This window comes from Oncorhynchus mykiss, chromosome 9 (genome assembly GCF_013265735.2).
Source record: "Oncorhynchus mykiss isolate Arlee chromosome 9, USDA_OmykA_1.1, whole genome shotgun sequence".
Lineage (NCBI taxonomy): Eukaryota > Metazoa > Chordata > Actinopteri > Salmoniformes > Salmonidae > Oncorhynchus > Oncorhynchus mykiss.
Genome location: NC_048573.1, coordinates 73,555,242 through 73,572,741, shown reverse-complemented (window position 1 = coordinate 73,572,741; position 17,500 = coordinate 73,555,242). Strand labels below are relative to the sequence as shown.

General features: G+C 43.8%; 1 protein-coding gene across 2 annotated transcripts in view; it reads left to right on the top strand.

Annotated features, from left to right (window-relative positions):
• LOC110516471 (laminin subunit alpha-5) overlaps positions 1–17,500 on the top strand; it is a 252,929-nt gene that overhangs the window by 132,058 nt on the left and 103,371 nt on the right. For both annotated transcript variants that reach the window (XM_036988972.1, XM_036988971.1), the window contains 10 exons: positions 41–183; positions 7,259–7,362; positions 8,392–8,545; positions 10,463–10,626; positions 10,786–10,894; positions 13,408–13,487; positions 14,327–14,510; positions 14,797–14,923; positions 15,550–15,689; positions 16,963–17,078. In XM_036988972.1, coding sequence (XP_036844867.1) covers positions 41–183; positions 7,259–7,362; positions 8,392–8,545; positions 10,463–10,626; positions 10,786–10,894; positions 13,408–13,487; positions 14,327–14,510; positions 14,797–14,923; positions 15,550–15,689; positions 16,963–17,078 — 1,321 coding nt within the window. The remainder of the gene's footprint in view (positions 1–40; positions 184–7,258; positions 7,363–8,391; positions 8,546–10,462; positions 10,627–10,785; positions 10,895–13,407; positions 13,488–14,326; positions 14,511–14,796; positions 14,924–15,549; positions 15,690–16,962; positions 17,079–17,500) is intronic.

Here is a 17,500-nt window from a genome sequence, read left to right as displayed (position 1 = left end):
TCTCTCTCTCTCTTCCCATCTCCCCCTCTCTCTCTCCCAGGCTCAGAACAGTCCAAACAGATTGTGTTTGCCCCCAGCTCAGAACCTACCTTCGTCAATGTGCCCCAGAATAACTTTGTAGAACCATTCGTCCTTAACCCTGGTACCTGGACCGTGATCATCGAAGCTGAGGGCATACTGCTGGTGGGAAGCCTATACATTTAGCCTATATATTAGATACGGTTACTATTGTTCGCCCAGATTTAGGAAGTCGGAATTTGACCGCGATGGTCACAAGGAAGGATACTCTGTCAGTGTATACCATTTAAATGAATGAAGTATATTTCAGATGTGTTGTTGTTGTGTAACATCCATCGTCCTCCCTGTTGTTGTTGTTGTTGTTGAAACGTCCATCGTCCTCCATGTTGTTGTTGTTGTTGTGTAACATCCATCGCCCTCCCTGTTGTTGTTGTTGTTGTTGTTGTTGTGTAACATCCATCGTCCTCCCTGTTGTTGTTGTTGTTGTGTAACATCCATCGTCCTCCATGTTGTTGTTGTTGTTGTTGTTGTGTAACATCCATCGTCCTCCATGTTGTTGTTGTTGTTGTGTAACATCCATCGTCCTCCATGTTGTTGTTGTGTAACATCCATCGTCCTCCCTGTTGTTGTTGTTGTTGTTGAAACGTCCATCGTCCTCCATGTTGTTGTTGTTGTTGTGTAACATCCATCGCCCTCCCTGTTGTTGTTGTTGTTGTTGTTGTTGTTGTTGTTGTGTAACATCCATCGTCCTCCCTGTTGTTGTTGTTGTTGAAACGTCCATCGTCCTCCATGTTGTTGTTGTTGTTGTGTAACATCCATCGCCCTCCCTGTTGTTGTTGTTGTTGTTGTTGTTGTTGTGTAACATCCATCGTCCTCCCTGTTGTTGTTGTTGTGTAACATCCATCGTCCTCCATGTTGTTGTTGTTGTGTAACATCCATCGCCCTCCCTGTTGTTGTTGTTGTTGTTGTGTAACATCCATCGTCCTCCCTGTTGTTGTTGTGTAACATCCATCGTCCTCCATGTTGTTGTTGTTGTGTAACATCCATCGTCCTCCATGTTGTTGTTGTTGTTGTGTAACATCCATCGTCCTCCATGTTGTTGTTGTGTAACATCCATCGTCCTCCCTGTTGTTGGTGTTGTTGTGTAACATCCATCGTCCTCCATGTTGTTGTTGTTGTTGTGTAACATCCATCGTCCTCCCTGTTGTTGTTGTTGTTGTGTAACATCCATCGTCCTCCATGTTGTTGTTGTTGTTGTTGTGTAACATCCATCGTCCTCCATGTTGTTGTTGTTGTTGTGTAACATCCATCGTCCTCCATGTTGTTGTTGTGTAACATCCATCGTCCTCCATGTTGTTGTTGTTGTTGTGTAACATCCATCGTCCTCCATGTTGTTGTTGTTGTGTAACATCCATCGTCCTCCATGTTGTTGTTGTTGTTGTGTAACATCCATCGCCCTCCCTGTTGTTGTTGTTGTTGTTGTTGTTGTTGTTGTGTAACATCCATCGTCCTCCCTGTTGTTGTTGTTGTTGAAACGTCCATCGTCCTCCATGTTGTTGTTGTTGTTGTGTAACATCCATCGCCCTCCCTGTTGTTGTTGTTGTTGTTGTTGTTGTTGTGTAACATCCATCGTCCTCCCTGTTGTTGTTGTTGTGTAACATCCATCGTCCTCCATGTTGTTGTTGTTGTGTAACATCCATCGCCCTCCCTGTTGTTGTTGTTGTTGTTGTTGTTGTTGTTGTGTAACATCCATCGTCCTCCCTGTTGTTGTTGTGTAACATCCATCGTCCTCCATGTTGTTGTTGTTGTGTAACATCCATCGTCCTCCATGTTGTTGTTGTTGTTGTGTAACATCCATCGTCCTCCATGTTGTTGTTGTGTAACATCCATCGTCCTCCCTGTTGTTGGTGTTGTTGTGTAACATCCATCGTCCTCCATGTTGTTGTTGTTGTTGTGTAACATCCATCGTCCTCCCTGTTGTTGTTGTTGTTGTGTAACATCCATCGTCCTCCCTGTTGTTGGTGTTGTTGTGTAACATCCATCGTCCTCCATGTTGTTGTTGTTGTTGTTGTGTAAGGTCCATCGTCCTCCATGTTGTTGTTGTTGTTGTTGTTGTGTAACATCCATCGTCCTCCATGTTGTTGTTGTTGTTGTTGTTGTGTAACATCCATCGTCCTCCATGTTGTTGTTGTTGTTGTTGTTGTGTAACATCCATCGTCCTCCATGTTGTTGTTGTTGTTGTGTAACATCCATCGTCCTCCATGTTGTTGTTGTTGTTGTTGTTGTGTAACATCCATCGTCCTCCATGTTGTTGTTGTTGTTGTTGTTGTGTAACATCCATCGTCCTCCATGTTGTTGTTGTTGTTGTGTAACATCCATCGTCCTCCATGTTGTTGTTGTTGTTGTTGTTGTGTAACATCCATCGTCCTCCATGTTGTTGTTGTTGTTGTTGTTGTGTAACATCCATCGTCCTCCATGTTGTTGTTGTTGTTGTTGTTGTGTAACATCCATCGTCCTCCATGTTGTTGTTGTTGTTGTGTAACATCCATCGTCCTCCATGTTGTTTTTGTTGTTGTGTAACATCCATCGTCCTCCATGTTGTTGTTGTTGTTGTTGTGTAACATCCATCGTCCTCCATGTTGTTGTTGTTGTTGTGTAACATCCATCGTCCTCCATGTTGTTGTTGTGTAACATCCATCGTCCTCCATGTTGTTGTTGTTGTTGTGTAACATCCATCGTCCTCCATGTTGTTGTTGTTGTTGTGTAACATCCATCGTCCTCCCTGTTGTTGTTGTTGTTGTTGTTGTTGTGTAACATCCATCGTCCTCCCTGTTGTTGTTGTTGTTGTGTAACATCCATCGTCCTCCATGTTGTTGTTGTTGTTGTTGTTGTGTAACATCCATCGTCCTCCATGTTGTTGTTGTTGTTGTGTAACATCCATCGTCCTCCATGTTGTTGTTGTGTAACATCCATCGTCCTCCCTGTTGTTGTTGTTGTTGTTGAAACGTCCATCGTCCTCCATGTTGTTGTTGTTGTTGTGTAACATCCATCGCCCTCCCTGTTGTTGTTGTTGTTGTTGTTGTTGTTGTTGTTGTGTAACATCCATCGTCCTCCCTGTTGTTGTTGTTGTTGAAACGTCCATCGTCCTCCATGTTGTTGTTGTTGTTGTGTAACATCCATCGCCCTCCCTGTTGTTGTTGTTGTTGTTGTTGTTGTTGTGTAACATCCATCGTCCTCCCTGTTGTTGTTGTTGTGTAACATCCATCGTCCTCCATGTTGTTGTTGTTGTGTAACATCCATCGCCCTCCCTGTTGTTGTTGTTGTTGTTGTGTAACATCCATCGTCCTCCCTGTTGTTGTTGTGTAACATCCATCGTCCTCCATGTTGTTGTTGTTGTGTAACATCCATCGTCCTCCATGTTGTTGTTGTTGTTGTGTAACATCCATCGTCCTCCATGTTGTTGTTGTGTAACATCCATCGTCCTCCCTGTTGTTGGTGTTGTTGTGTAACATCCATCGTCCTCCATGTTGTTGTTGTTGTTGTGTAACATCCATCGTCCTCCCTGTTGTTGTTGTTGTTGTGTAACATCCATCGTCCTCCATGTTGTTGTTGTTGTTGTTGTGTAACATCCATCGTCCTCCATGTTGTTGTTGTTGTTGTGTAACATCCATCGTCCTCCATGTTGTTGTTGTGTAACATCCATCGTCCTCCATGTTGTTGTTGTTGTTGTGTAACATCCATCGTCCTCCATGTTGTTGTTGTTGTGTAACATCCATCGTCCTCCATGTTGTTGTTGTTGTTGTGTAACATCCATCGCCCTCCCTGTTGTTGTTGTTGTTGTTGTTGTTGTTGTTGTGTAACATCCATCGTCCTCCCTGTTGTTGTTGTTGTTGAAACGTCCATCGTCCTCCATGTTGTTGTTGTTGTTGTGTAACATCCATCGCCCTCCCTGTTGTTGTTGTTGTTGTTGTTGTTGTTGTGTAACATCCATCGTCCTCCCTGTTGTTGTTGTTGTGTAACATCCATCGTCCTCCATGTTGTTGTTGTTGTGTAACATCCATCGCCCTCCCTGTTGTTGTTGTTGTTGTTGTTGTTGTTGTTGTGTAACATCCATCGTCCTCCCTGTTGTTGTTGTGTAACATCCATCGTCCTCCATGTTGTTGTTGTTGTGTAACATCCATCGTCCTCCATGTTGTTGTTGTTGTTGTGTAACATCCATCGTCCTCCATGTTGTTGTTGTGTAACATCCATCGTCCTCCCTGTTGTTGGTGTTGTTGTGTAACATCCATCGTCCTCCATGTTGTTGTTGTTGTTGTGTAACATCCATCGTCCTCCCTGTTGTTGTTGTTGTTGTGTAACATCCATCGTCCTCCCTGTTGTTGGTGTTGTTGTGTAACATCCATCGTCCTCCATGTTGTTGTTGTTGTTGTTGTGTAAGGTCCATCGTCCTCCATGTTGTTGTTGTTGTTGTTGTTGTGTAACATCCATCGTCCTCCATGTTGTTGTTGTTGTTGTTGTTGTGTAACATCCATCGTCCTCCATGTTGTTGTTGTTGTTGTTGTTGTGTAACATCCATCGTCCTCCATGTTGTTGTTGTTGTTGTGTAACATCCATCGTCCTCCATGTTGTTGTTGTTGTTGTTGTTGTGTAACATCCATCGTCCTCCATGTTGTTGTTGTTGTTGTTGTTGTGTAACATCCATCGTCCTCCATGTTGTTGTTGTTGTTGTGTAACATCCATCGTCCTCCATGTTGTTGTTGTTGTTGTTGTTGTGTAACATCCATCGTCCTCCATGTTGTTGTTGTTGTTGTTGTTGTGTAACATCCATCGTCCTCCATGTTGTTGTTGTTGTTGTTGTTGTGTAACATCCATCGTCCTCCATGTTGTTGTTGTTGTTGTGTAACATCCATCGTCCTCCATGTTGTTTTTGTTGTTGTGTAACATCCATCGTCCTCCATGTTGTTGTTGTTGTTGTTGTGTAACATCCATCGTCCTCCATGTTGTTGTTGTTGTTGTGTAACATCCATCGTCCTCCATGTTGTTGTTGTGTAACATCCATCGTCCTCCATGTTGTTGTTGTTGTTGTGTAACATCCATCGTCCTCCATGTTGTTGTTGTTGTTGTGTAACATCCATCGTCCTCCCTGTTGTTGTTGTTGTTGTGTAACATCCATCGTCCTCCATGTTGTTGTTGTTGTTGTGTAACATCCATCGTCCTCCCTGTTGTTGTTGTTGTTGTGTAACATCCATCGTCCTCCATGTTGTTGTTGTTGTTGTTGTGTAACATCCATCGTCCTCCATGTTGTTGTTGTTGTTGTTGTGTAACATCCATCGTCCTCCATGTTGTTGTTGTTGTTGTGTAACATCCATCGTCCTCCATGTTGTTGTTGTTGTTGTGTAACATCCATCGTCCTCCATGTTGTTGTTGTGTAACATCCATCGTCCTCCATGTTGTTGTTGTGTAACATCCATCGTCCTCCATGTTGTTGTTGTTGTTGTGTAACATCCATCGTCCTCCATGTTGTTGTTGTGTAACATCCATCGTCCTCCATGTTGTTGTTGTTGTTGTGTAACATCCATCGTCCTCCATGTTGTTGTTGTTGTTGTGTAACATCCATCGTCCTCCATGTTGTTGTTGTGTAACATCCATCGTCCTCCATGTTGTTGTTGTTGTTGTTGTGTAAGGTCCATCGTCCTCCATGTTGTTGTTGTTGTGTAACATCCATCGTCCTCCATGTTGTTGTTGTTGTGTAACATCCATCGTCCTCCATGTTGTTGTTGTTGTGTAACATCCATCGTCCTCCATGTTGTTGTTGTTGTTGTGTAACATCCATCGTCCTCCCTGTTGTTGTTGTTGTTGTGTAACATCCATCGTCCTCCATGTTGTTGTTGTTGTGTAACATCCATCGTCCTCCATGTTGTTGTTGTTGTTGTGTAAGGTCCATCGTCCTCCATGTTGTTGTTGTTGTTGTGTAACATCCATCGTCCTCCATGTTGTTGTTGTTGTTGTGTAACATCCATCGTCCTCCATGTTGTTGTTGTTGTTGTGTAACATCCATCGTCCTCCATGTTGTTGTTATTGTTGTGTAACATCCATCGTCCTCCATGTTGTTGTTGTTGTTGTTGTTGTGTAACATCCATCGTCCTCCATGTTGTTGTTGTTGTTGTGTAACATCCATCGTCCTCCATGTTGTTGTTGTTGTTGTGTAACATCCATCGTCCTCCATGTTGTTGTTGTTGTTGTGTAACATCCATCGTCCTCCATGTTGTTGTTGTTGTTGTTGTTGTGTAACATCCATCGTCCTCCATGTTGTTGTTGTTGTTGTTGTTGTGTAACATCCATCGTCCTCCATGTTGTTGTTGTTGTTGTGTAACATCCATCGTCCTCCATGTTGTTGTTGTTGTTGTTGTTGTGTAACATCCATCGTCCTCCATGTTGTTGTTGTTGTTGTGTAACATCCATCGTCCTCCATGTTGTTGTTGTTGTTGTTGTTGTGTAACATCCATCGTCCTCCATGTTGTTGTTGTTGTTGTTGTTGTGTAACATCCATCGTCCTCCATGTTGTTGTTGTTGTTGTGTAACATCCATCGTCCTCCATGTTGTTGTTGTTGTTGTTGTTGTGTAACATCCATCGTCCTCCATGTTGTTGTTGTTGTTGTGTAACATCCATCGTCCTCCATGTTGTTGTTGTTGTTGTGTAACATCCATCGTCCTCCATGTTGTTGTTATTGTTGTGTAACATCCATCGTCCTCCATGTTGTTGTTGTTGTGTAACATCCATCGTCCTCCATGTTGTTGTTGTTGTGTAACATCCATCGTCCTCCATGTTGTTGTTGTTGTTGTGTAACATCCATCGTCCTCCATGTTGTTGTTGTTGTTGTGTAACATCCATCGTCCTCCATGTTGTTGTTGTTGTTGTGTAACATCCATCGTCCTCCATGTTGTTGTTGTTGTTGTGTAACATCCATCGTCCTCCATGTTGTTGTTGTTGTTGTGTAACATCCATCGTCCTCCATGTTGTTGTTGTTGTTGTGTAACATCCATCGTCCTCCATGTTGTTGTTGTTGTTGTGTAACATCCATCGTCCTCCATGTTGTTGTTGTTGTTGTGTAAGGTCCATCGTCCTCCCTGTGGTGTTATTGCCCAGTGCATAATACATTGCGACACAGGACATTTGCCATCATGTATATGATTTAAATGGATGACTTCTGATTGATGTGGAGTCTGTTTTTAAACCCAGGACTACCTGGTGCTCCTGCCCAGTGCCTACTATGAAGCTCCCATTCTCCAGATCAAAGTGACTGAGCCATGCTCCTACAGGCCTGCCCTGGATACCAGCCACAAGTAGGTCCTCTTCCTCCTCCTCTACCCTCCTCCTCCTCCACCTCCTCTACCCTCCTCCTCCTCTTCCACCTCCTCCTCTTCCACCTCCTCCTCTTCCTCCTCCTCCTCTTCCTCCTCCTCCTCTACCCTCCTCCTCTTCCACCTCCTACTCTTCTTCCTCCTCCACTACCCTCCTCCTCTTCCTCCACCTCCTCTTCCTCCTCCTCCTCTACCCTCCTCCCCTTCTTCCTCCTCCTCTACCCTCCTCCTCTTCCACCTCCTCCTCTTCCTCCTCCTCCTCTACCCTCCTCCTCCTCTTCCACCTCCTCCTCTTCCTCCTCCTCTACCCTCCTACTCTTCTTCCTCCTCCTCTACCCTCCTCCTCTTCCACCTCCTCCTCTTCCTCCTCCTCCTCTACCCTCCTCCTCCTCTTCCACCTCCTCCTCTTCCTCCTCCTCTACCCTCCTCCTCTTCCACCTCCTCCTCTTCCTCCTCCTCCTCCTCTACCCTTCGCCTCTTCTTCCTCCTCCTCTACCCTCCTCCTCTACCCTCCCCCTCTTCCCCTTCCTCCTCCTCCTCTTCCCCCTCCTCCTCTTCACCCTCCTCCTCTTCCTCCTCCTCCTCTACCCTCATCCTCTTCCACCTCCTCCTCTTCCTCCTCCTCCTCTACCCTCTTCCTCCTTCTCCTCCTCCTCTTCTTCCCCCTCCTCCTCTTCCACCTCCTCCTCTACCCTCCTCCTCTTCCCCCTCTTCTTTCACCTCCTTCCTCTTTCACCTCCTCCTCCTCTTCTACTTCTTCACCTCCTCTTCATCCTCTTCTTCGTCTTGATCCTCCTCCTCTTCCACCTCCTCCCCTTCATCCTCCTCCCCCCCCTTTGTCCATCTATTTGTCTGTTGCATTGGATGTTAATCACAAACCCCCTTGAAAGTCATATTATTTTGGTACAATCTGTTTTCTAAAGGCTCAGTATTTCTGTAATATAATGTATTACAGCAATAGAATATAATTGAACTTGTCTCTCTGTGTCTCTCTGTGTCTCTCCCTGATAGCTGTTTGCTCTACAAGTATCTGTCTCTGGATGGGTTCCCCTCCATCTCTGGTAACGATGCCAGCTGCAGGTTCGACAACCACCTGCCCAGACCCTGTCACCAGGAGAGGATCACCCCTCTCCACCCGGACATGGCCGTCTGCAGTGGCAGCAATGTGAGTAGAGAAGGAGAGTAGTGTGTGTGTGTGTGTGTGTGTGTGTGTGTGTGTGTGTGTGTGTGTGTGTGTGTGTGTGTGTGTGTGTGTGGGTGATTGTGTGTGTGGGTGATTGTGTGTGTGATGGTGTGTGTGTGTGGGTGACTGTGTGTGTGGGTGATGGTGTGTGTGTGTGTGGTTGATGGTGTGTGTGTGTGTGATGGTGTGTGTGTGTGTGTGTGATGGTGTGTGTGTGTGTGTGTGTGTGTGTGTGTGTGTGTGTGTGTGGGTGATTGTGTGTGTGGGTGATTGTGTGTGTGATGGTGTGTGTGTGTGGGTGACTGTGTGTGTGGGTGATGGTGTGTGTGTGTGTGGTTGATGGTGTGTGTGATGGTGTGTGTGTGTGTGTGTGATGGTGTGTGTGTGTAATGGTATGGATGAGTATGTTATAACTTTAAATGTAATGACTGAACACTGATTGAAATAGGGTCTCTCCTCTCTCAGCTAAATGTCCAGATGTATAGCTGGGTTAACACTGACTGTCTCTCCTCTCTCAGCTAAATGTCCAGATGCATAGCTGGGTTAACACTGACTGTCTCTCCTCTCTCAGCTAAATGTCCAGATGCATAGCTGGGTTAACACTGACTGTCTCTCCTCTCTCAGCTAAATGTCCAGATGCATAGCTGGGTTAACACTGACTGTCTCTCCTCTCTCAGCTAAATGTCCAGATGTATAGCTGGGTTAACACTGACTGTCTCTCCTCTCTCAGCTAAATGTCCAGATTCATAGTTGGGTTAACACTGATTGAAATAGGGTCTCTCCTCTCTCAGCTAAATGTCCAGATGCATAGCTGGGTTAACACTGACTGTCTCTCCTCTCTCAGCTAAATGTCCAGATGCATAGCTGGGTTAACACTGACTGAAATAGGGTCTCTCCTCTCTCAGCTAAATGTCCAGAAGCATAGCTGGCTTAACACTGACTGAAATAGGGTCTCTCCTCTCTCAGCTAAATGTCCAGATGTATGGCTGGGTTAACACTGACTGTCTCTCCTCTCTCAGCTAAATGTCCAGATGCATAGCTGGGTTAACACTGACTGAAATAGGGTCTCTCCTCTCTCAGCTAAATGTCCAGATGTATGGCTGGGTTAACACTGACTGTCTCTCCTCTCTCAGCTAAATGTCCAGAAGCATAGCTGGGTTAACACTGACTGTCTCTCCTCTCTCAGCTAAATGTCCAGATGTATAGCTGGGTTAACACTGACTGTCTCTCCTCTCTCAGCTAAATGTCCAGATGCATAGCTGGGTTAACACTGACTGTCTCTCCTCTCTCAGCTAAATGTCCAGATGCATAGCTGGGTTAACACTGACTGTCTCTCCTCTCTCAGCTAAATGTCCAGATGTATAGCTGGGTTAACACTGACTGTCTCTCCTCTCTCAGCTAAATGTCCAGATGTATAGCTGGGTTAACACTGACTGTCTCTCCTCTCTCAGCTAAATGTCCAGATGCATAGCTGGGTTAACACTGACTGAAATAGGGTCTCTCCTCTCTCAGCTAAATGTCCAGATGCATAGCTGGGTTAACACTGACTGTCTCTCCTCTCTCAGCTAAATGTCCAGAAGCATAGCTGGGTTAACACTGACTGTCTCTCCTCTCTCAGCTAAATGTCCAGATGTATAGCTGGGTTAACACTGACTGTCTCTCCTCTCTCAGCTAAATGTCCAGATGCATAGCTGGGTTAACACGGACTGTCTCTCCTCTCTCAGCTAAATGTCCAGAAGCATAGCTGGGTTAACACTGACTGTCTCTCCTCTCTCAGCTAAATGTCCAGAAGCATAGCTGGGTTAACACTGATTGAAATAGGGTCTCTCCTCTCTCAGCTAAATGTCCAGAAGCATAGCTGGGTTAACACTGATTGAAATAGGGTCTCTCCTCTCTCAGCTAAATGTCCAGATGCGTAGTCGTGTGCCCCGTCCCGGGGACTATGTTCTGGTGGTAGAATACGCCAGTGAGGAGGAAGCACCACAGACCATCTCTGTGTCCGTCAACACACCTGGCGGAAGGACACACCAGCACCACGTCACGGTGCTGCCCTGCAAATACAGGTGTGTGTGTGTGTTTTGTTTTGTTTACAGCTGTTGCTGTCAATATAAGAAGCTGGCTGCCATTGGTGTGTCATGAATGGATGTTATCTCTTCTCAATGTGTAGCCTGACCGATCATTCATCTCTGTCTCTCTCTCTCTCTCTCTCTCTTTCTGTGTAGTTTCCTGTGTCGGGTGGTAACCATCGATGAGATGAATCGCGTGGCTGTCTTTACTCTCCCTACTGATGCTGAGGTCCAACTGATCGCTGACAGAGCCAGCTTCCTCCTGGTAATACTGTTTATATAGACATGTTAGGTATATTTAGCAGACACTCTTATGCAGACTGATTTACAGGAGCGGTGAAGGTTAAGTGCCTTGCTCAAGGGCACATTGACAGGTTTTTCAACTAGTCGGCTTCTGGATTCAAACCAGCGACCTTTCGGGTTACTGGCTCAACGCTCTCTACCGCTAGGCTACCTGCCGCTTTATCAACATGATGGGTTAAATGGGTTGATCATGGGTTAAACACAGAGCAGTCGATGGTCAGCAGTGCTTGGTTTTTAAATCATCTCTCTTTTCTCCTGAAATGTGCATTCATTCACTTACCTTCATGGATTTGAAAAAAAAAAATGATTGTAGGCCCATGCCTACACCAAACCAATGTTTTTAAACTAGTGGTGAGTAGTGAACACTTTATTTATTTATTTATTTTATTTCACCTTTATTTAACCAGGTAGGCTTGTTGAGAACAAGTTCTCATTTGCAACTGCGACCTGGCCAAGATAAAGCATAGCAGTGTGAACAGACAACACAGAGTTACACATGGAGTAAACAATTAACAAGTCAATAATACAGTAGAACAAAAGAAAACAAAAAGTCTATATACAGCGTGTGCAAATGAGGTAAGTTAAGGAAATAAATAGGCCATGGTGGCAAAGTAATTACAATATAGCAATTAAACACTGGAATGGTAGATCGGCAGAAGATTAATGTGCAGGTAGAGATACTGGGGTGCAAAGGAGCAAAATAAATAAATACTGTATGGGGATGAGGTAGTTGGATGGGCTGTTTACAGATGGGCTGTCTACAGGTGCAGTGATCTGTGAGCTGCTCTGACAGCTGGTGCTTAAACCTAGTAAGGGGGATGTGAGTCTCCAGCTTCAGAGATTTTTGCAATTCGTTCCAGTCATGGGCAGCAGAGAACTGGAAGGAAAGACGACCAAAGAAGGAATTGGCTTTGGGGGTGACCAGTGAGATATACCTGCTGGAGCGCGTGCTACGAGTGTGTGCTGCTATGGTGACCAGCGAGCTGAGATAGGGTGGGGCTTTACCTAGCAGAGACTTGTAGATAACCTGTAGCCAGTGGGTTTGGCGACAAGTATGAAGCGAGGGCCAACCAACGAGAGCGTACAGGTTGCAATGGGGGGTAGTATATGGGACTTTGGTGACAAAACGGATGGCACTGTGATAGACTGCATCCAGTTTGTTGAGTAGAGTGTTGGAGGCTATTTTATAGATGACATCACCGAAGTCGAGGATCGGTAGGATGGTCAGTTTTACAAGGGTATGTTTGGCAGCATGAGTGTTGCGATATAGGAAGCCGATTCTAGATTTCATTTTGGATTGGAGATGCTTAATGTGAGTCTGGAAGGAGAGTTTACAGTCTACCAGACACCCAGTTATTTGTAGTTGTCCACATATTCTAAGTCAGAACCGTTCAGGGTAGTGATGCTGGACAGGCAGGCAGGTGCGGGCAGCGATCGATTGAAAATCATGCATTTAGTTTTACATGCGTTTAAGAGCAGTTGGAGGCCACGGAAGGAGAGTTGTATGGCATTGAAGCTCGTCTGGAGGTTAGTTAACACAGTGTCCAAGGAGGGGCCAGAAGTATACAGAATGGTGTCGTCTGCGTAGAGGTGGATCAGAGAATCACCAGCAGCAAGAGCAACATCATTGATGTATACAGAAAAGAGAGTCGGTCCGAGAATTGAACCCTGTGGCACACCCATAGAGACTGTCAGAGGTCCAGACAGGCCCTCCGATTTGACACACTGAACTCTATCAGAGAAGTAGTTGGTGAACCAGGCGAGGCAATCATTTGAGAAACCGAGGCTGTCGAGTCTGCCAATAAGAATGTGGTGATTGACAGAGTCGAAAGCCTTGGCCAGGTCGATGACTACGTCTCTTATCGATGGTAGTTATGATGTCGTTTAGAACCTTGAGCGTGGCCGAGGTGCACCCGTGACCAACTCTGAAACCTTCAGGAGGGAGCAGAGATTATTGGGACGCAGCCATTGTTTGACCATCAAATCATGTTTCAAAGGTGATCTTTATCGGAAGAGGCACAAGACAAGGCTGTCACCTTTCGCCCTTTGGATTTGCGTCGGTTGAAGGTTCTCTGCATCCATTTTTTTTTTTTTTATCTCAATATCAAATCGTTTCTTGGAAGCAATTAATTGTTTTCAATTAAAATGGTAAAGAATAAACAAAAATAGCTTCTTAGCAAAGGGCAATTTGTCAAGCAAGAATTTTACTGTCTGACTGTCTCAGAGTGGTCTGTGTGGGGAGGGGATAACTGAAAATTTGCTGTAATTGACAAAGAGGTGTGGAACTTTCTTTCTTATTGGTCTATTAACTAATTTAGCGGATGGTGATGTCACCATGGAAGGCCAAAACTCCAACCCACCAAAACGGGCTAAAAGGGCATTTTCGCAATATTATTCCAACCTCATAGTGTGGAAATATGTATAAAACACAGGAAAATCACATTTTTAAGGAACCTTTGTTGATCTTTCTTCCAGCACAAAGTGTACCTGGTTCCTCGGGAGAAGTTCACTATGGAATACCTGGCGCCTAAGGTCCACTGTATCTCACCTGACAGGTAAACAGACCATGTACCTTTAATATCACCTAGACTTACTGTAGGTACACTGTATCTCACCTAGACTTACTGTAGATACACTGTATCTCACCTGACAGGTAAACAGACCATGCACCTTTACTATCACCTAGACTTACTGTAGATACACTGTATCTCACCTAGACTTACTGTAGGTACACTGTATCCCACCTAGACTTACTGTAGGTCCACTGTATCTCACCTAGACTTACTGTAGGTCCACTGTATCTCACCTAGACTTACTGTAGGTCCACTGTATCTCACCTAGACTTACTGTAGGTCCACTGTATCTCACCTAGACTTACTGTAGGTCCACTGTATCCCACCTAGACTTACTGTAGGTCCACTGTATCTCACCTAGACTTACTGTAGGTCCACTGTATCCCACCTAGACTTACTGTAGGTACACTGTATCTCACCTAGACTTACTGTAGGTCCACTCTCTTTTCTCCCTCCCCCTCTGTTCCTACCTCCATTCTCCTCTCCTCTCACCTCTTCCCCTGTCCTCTTTCCCTTCTCTTCTTCTCTCTTCTCCTCTCTTATCTTCCCCTTTCCTCTTCTCCTCTCTTCTCATCCCCTCTTCCCTCACTCCTCCTTTCCTCTCCTACCCTCTCTCTCTCTCCTACCCTAACCTACCCTCTCCTCTCCCTCTACCCCCTCCCTCCTCTCCCTCTACCCTCTCTTCTTCCTCTACCCTTTCCCTCCCTCCCACCCTCTCCCCTCCTCTTCCTCTACACTCTTCCCTCCCTCTACCCTCTCTCTTCCTCTACCCTCTCCTTTCCCTTCTTCTTCCACTCCCTCCTCTATTTCTCCCTCCCCAGTTCGTCCTGTATCCCGTCGAGGTTCCAGACCCCGTCTGATTCGCTGGTGTTGAAGGAAGGTCAAGGGTTATCGGTCCAGGAGCCTGTCCTGGCCTCCCCTGATGACCCCCCCCTAGAGCCGGCAGGAGCCCATCCTCCCACCGCGGCGGATAACGTGGACCACTTCCGCCTTGATAACAGCCAGGTGCCTCTTCAAATATATTTGATTTTATCGTCATTTTACTCCGCTACCTGGTCTAGGACATTTTTATTTGGGAACCTCTTTCTCAAGAGAGAGCTGACTTTAGGTGTTCATTTATTATCAAAAAGCAACAACTCATTTGTTATATCTCCAAGCTTTCTAGATCTCCTCTCATAGTCAGTCCCCACAGATTGATAACGTATTCTGAAAGTCACATACTTCTCGTTTTCTGCCAAACAATGACTTCAGGGATCCATGTAAATATCTTCTGTCTGTTCTTGTACTCCAGAATGCAGCAGTGTACTCTGGCCGTGTCCATACTCTGGGTCGCTATGTGTTCATCCTCCACTACCACCAGCCCCTCCACCCCACTTACCCTGTCCAGGTCTTCATCAACGGGGGACGCATCTGGCAGGGTGAGCCCCCTAACGCACACCAATCTGTCGATCGTGATCTACTGGTCAATCTTCAAGGCATTCCTAGTCAAGCATTTATGTATAAAAGCCAACAATGAAGCCATGCCTCATTTTAGGTCCTACAAATGCTCAATAGCAGAATACTTTTAGGACTTTCATGAATGAGTCGAATGAGCAAAACACAGGAACCAAGTACGGAGACTGAAAAATCAGTTGAATCTTTTGACAGTTGAATCTTTTGACATTTGAATCTTTTGGCATTTGAATCTTTTGACAGTTGAATCTTTTGGCATTTGAATCTTTTGGAATTTGAATCTTTTGACAGTTGAATCTTTTGACATTTGAATCTTTTGACAGTTGAATCTTTTGCCAGTTGAATCTTTTGGCATTTGAATCTTTTGACAGTTGAATCTTTTGGCATTTGAATCTTTTGACAGTTGAATCTTTTGACAGTTGAATCTTTTGACAGTTGAATCTTTTGACAGTTGAATCTTTTGACAGTTGAATCTTTTGACAGTTGACTCTTTTGACAGTTGAATCTTTTGACAGTTGAATCTTTTGACAGTGGAATCTTTTGACAGTTGTATTCTCTTTGTGATTTTGAATGATCATCATTCCTCTTCCAGGCCATGCCAACGCCTCCTTCTGTCCCCATGGTTATGGTTGCCGTAGCGTTCTGATCTCCGAGAACCAGATCATTCTGGACGTGACGGACAACGAGATCTTCCTGACTGTCCAGGTCCCCGATGGCAAAACACTCTGGCTGGTGAGTTCATCCAGGAAGACTGGGCCAATGTCTACACTGTACTGAAAGATACTCCCGAGTGGCGCAGCCTATTAGGACTAAGTTCTGGTGGTGAACAACCTATGGAATCTATATAACCTATAAAATCTATAGAACCAATAGAATCTATATAATCTATACAACCTATGGAATCTATTCAACCTATAGAATCTATATAACCTATGGAATCTATAGAACCTATATAATCTATATAACCTATGGAATATATATGACCAATAAAATCTATAGAATCTATATAACCTATGTCATCTATAGAACCTATATAATCTATATAACCTATGGAATCTATAGAACTAGTTTGATCTATATAACCTATAGAATCTATCGAACCTATAGAATCTATATAACCTATGGAATCTATAGAACTAGTTTGATCTATATAACCTATAGAATCTATCGAACCTATAGAATCTATATAACCTATGGAATCTATATAACCTATAGAATCTATAGAACCTATATAATCTATACAGTCTGTAGAATCTATATAACCTATGGAATCTACAGAACCAATTTAATCTATATAACCTATAGAATTTATACAACCTATAGAATAAATACTAACTATAGAATATATATACAACCTATGGAGTCTATATAACCTATGGAATCTATACAACCTATGGAATCTATACATCCGATAGAATCTATACAACCTATGGAATCTATACAACCTATAGAATCGATACAACCCATATAATCTATATAACCTATAGAATCTATACAACCCATATAATCTATATAACCTATAGAATTTATACACCCCATATAACCTATAGAATCTATATAACCTATGGAATCTATACAACCCATATAATTTATATAACCTATGGAATCTATACAACCCATATAATCTATATAACCTATAGAATCTATATAACCTATATAATCTATATAACCTATGGAATCTATACAACCCATATAATCTATATAACCTATGGAATCTATACAACCTATATAATCTATATAACGTATAGAATCTATATAACCTATAGAATCTATATAACCTATAGAATCTATATAGCGTATAGAATCTATATAACCTATAACCTATGGAATCTATATAACCTATGGAATCTATACAAGCTATGGAATCTACACAACCCAAATAATCTATACAACCTATGGAATCTATACAACCTATAGAATCTATATAACCTATAGAATCTATATAACCTATAGAATCTATATAACCTATAGAATCTATATAACCTACCATCATTGTGTGTGTCAGGACTATGTTCTGGTGGTACCCGAGAGCAGCTACAGCTACAGTTACCTGTCTGAAGAACCTCTGGACAAATCATATGACTTCATCAGCAACTGTGGACAGAACAGCTTCTACATCAAGTGAGTTTACTGTACAGCAGTTCTGTGTCTATATTGATGTTGTTAAAAGCTAATACAAGTGACAGTAGTTGTTGCTAAACAGCTGAACAGATATACTTGCTCAAATTGAATTTCAGTACCCAGAACCAAATCTCACCCAGTCAGTAGCTGGACAGCTAATCGTCTGTCACTAGAGTCTCACTAGAGACTCACTAGAAACTCACTAGAGACTCACTAGAGACTCACTAGAGACTCACTAGAGACTTACTAGAGACTCACTAAAGACTCACTAGAGATTCACTAGAGACTCACTAGAGACTCACTAGAGACTTACTAGAGACTCACTAGAGATTCACTAGAGACTTACTGGAGACTCACTAGAGACTCACTAGAGACTTACTAGAGACTCACTAGAGACTCACTAGAGACTCACTAGAGACTCA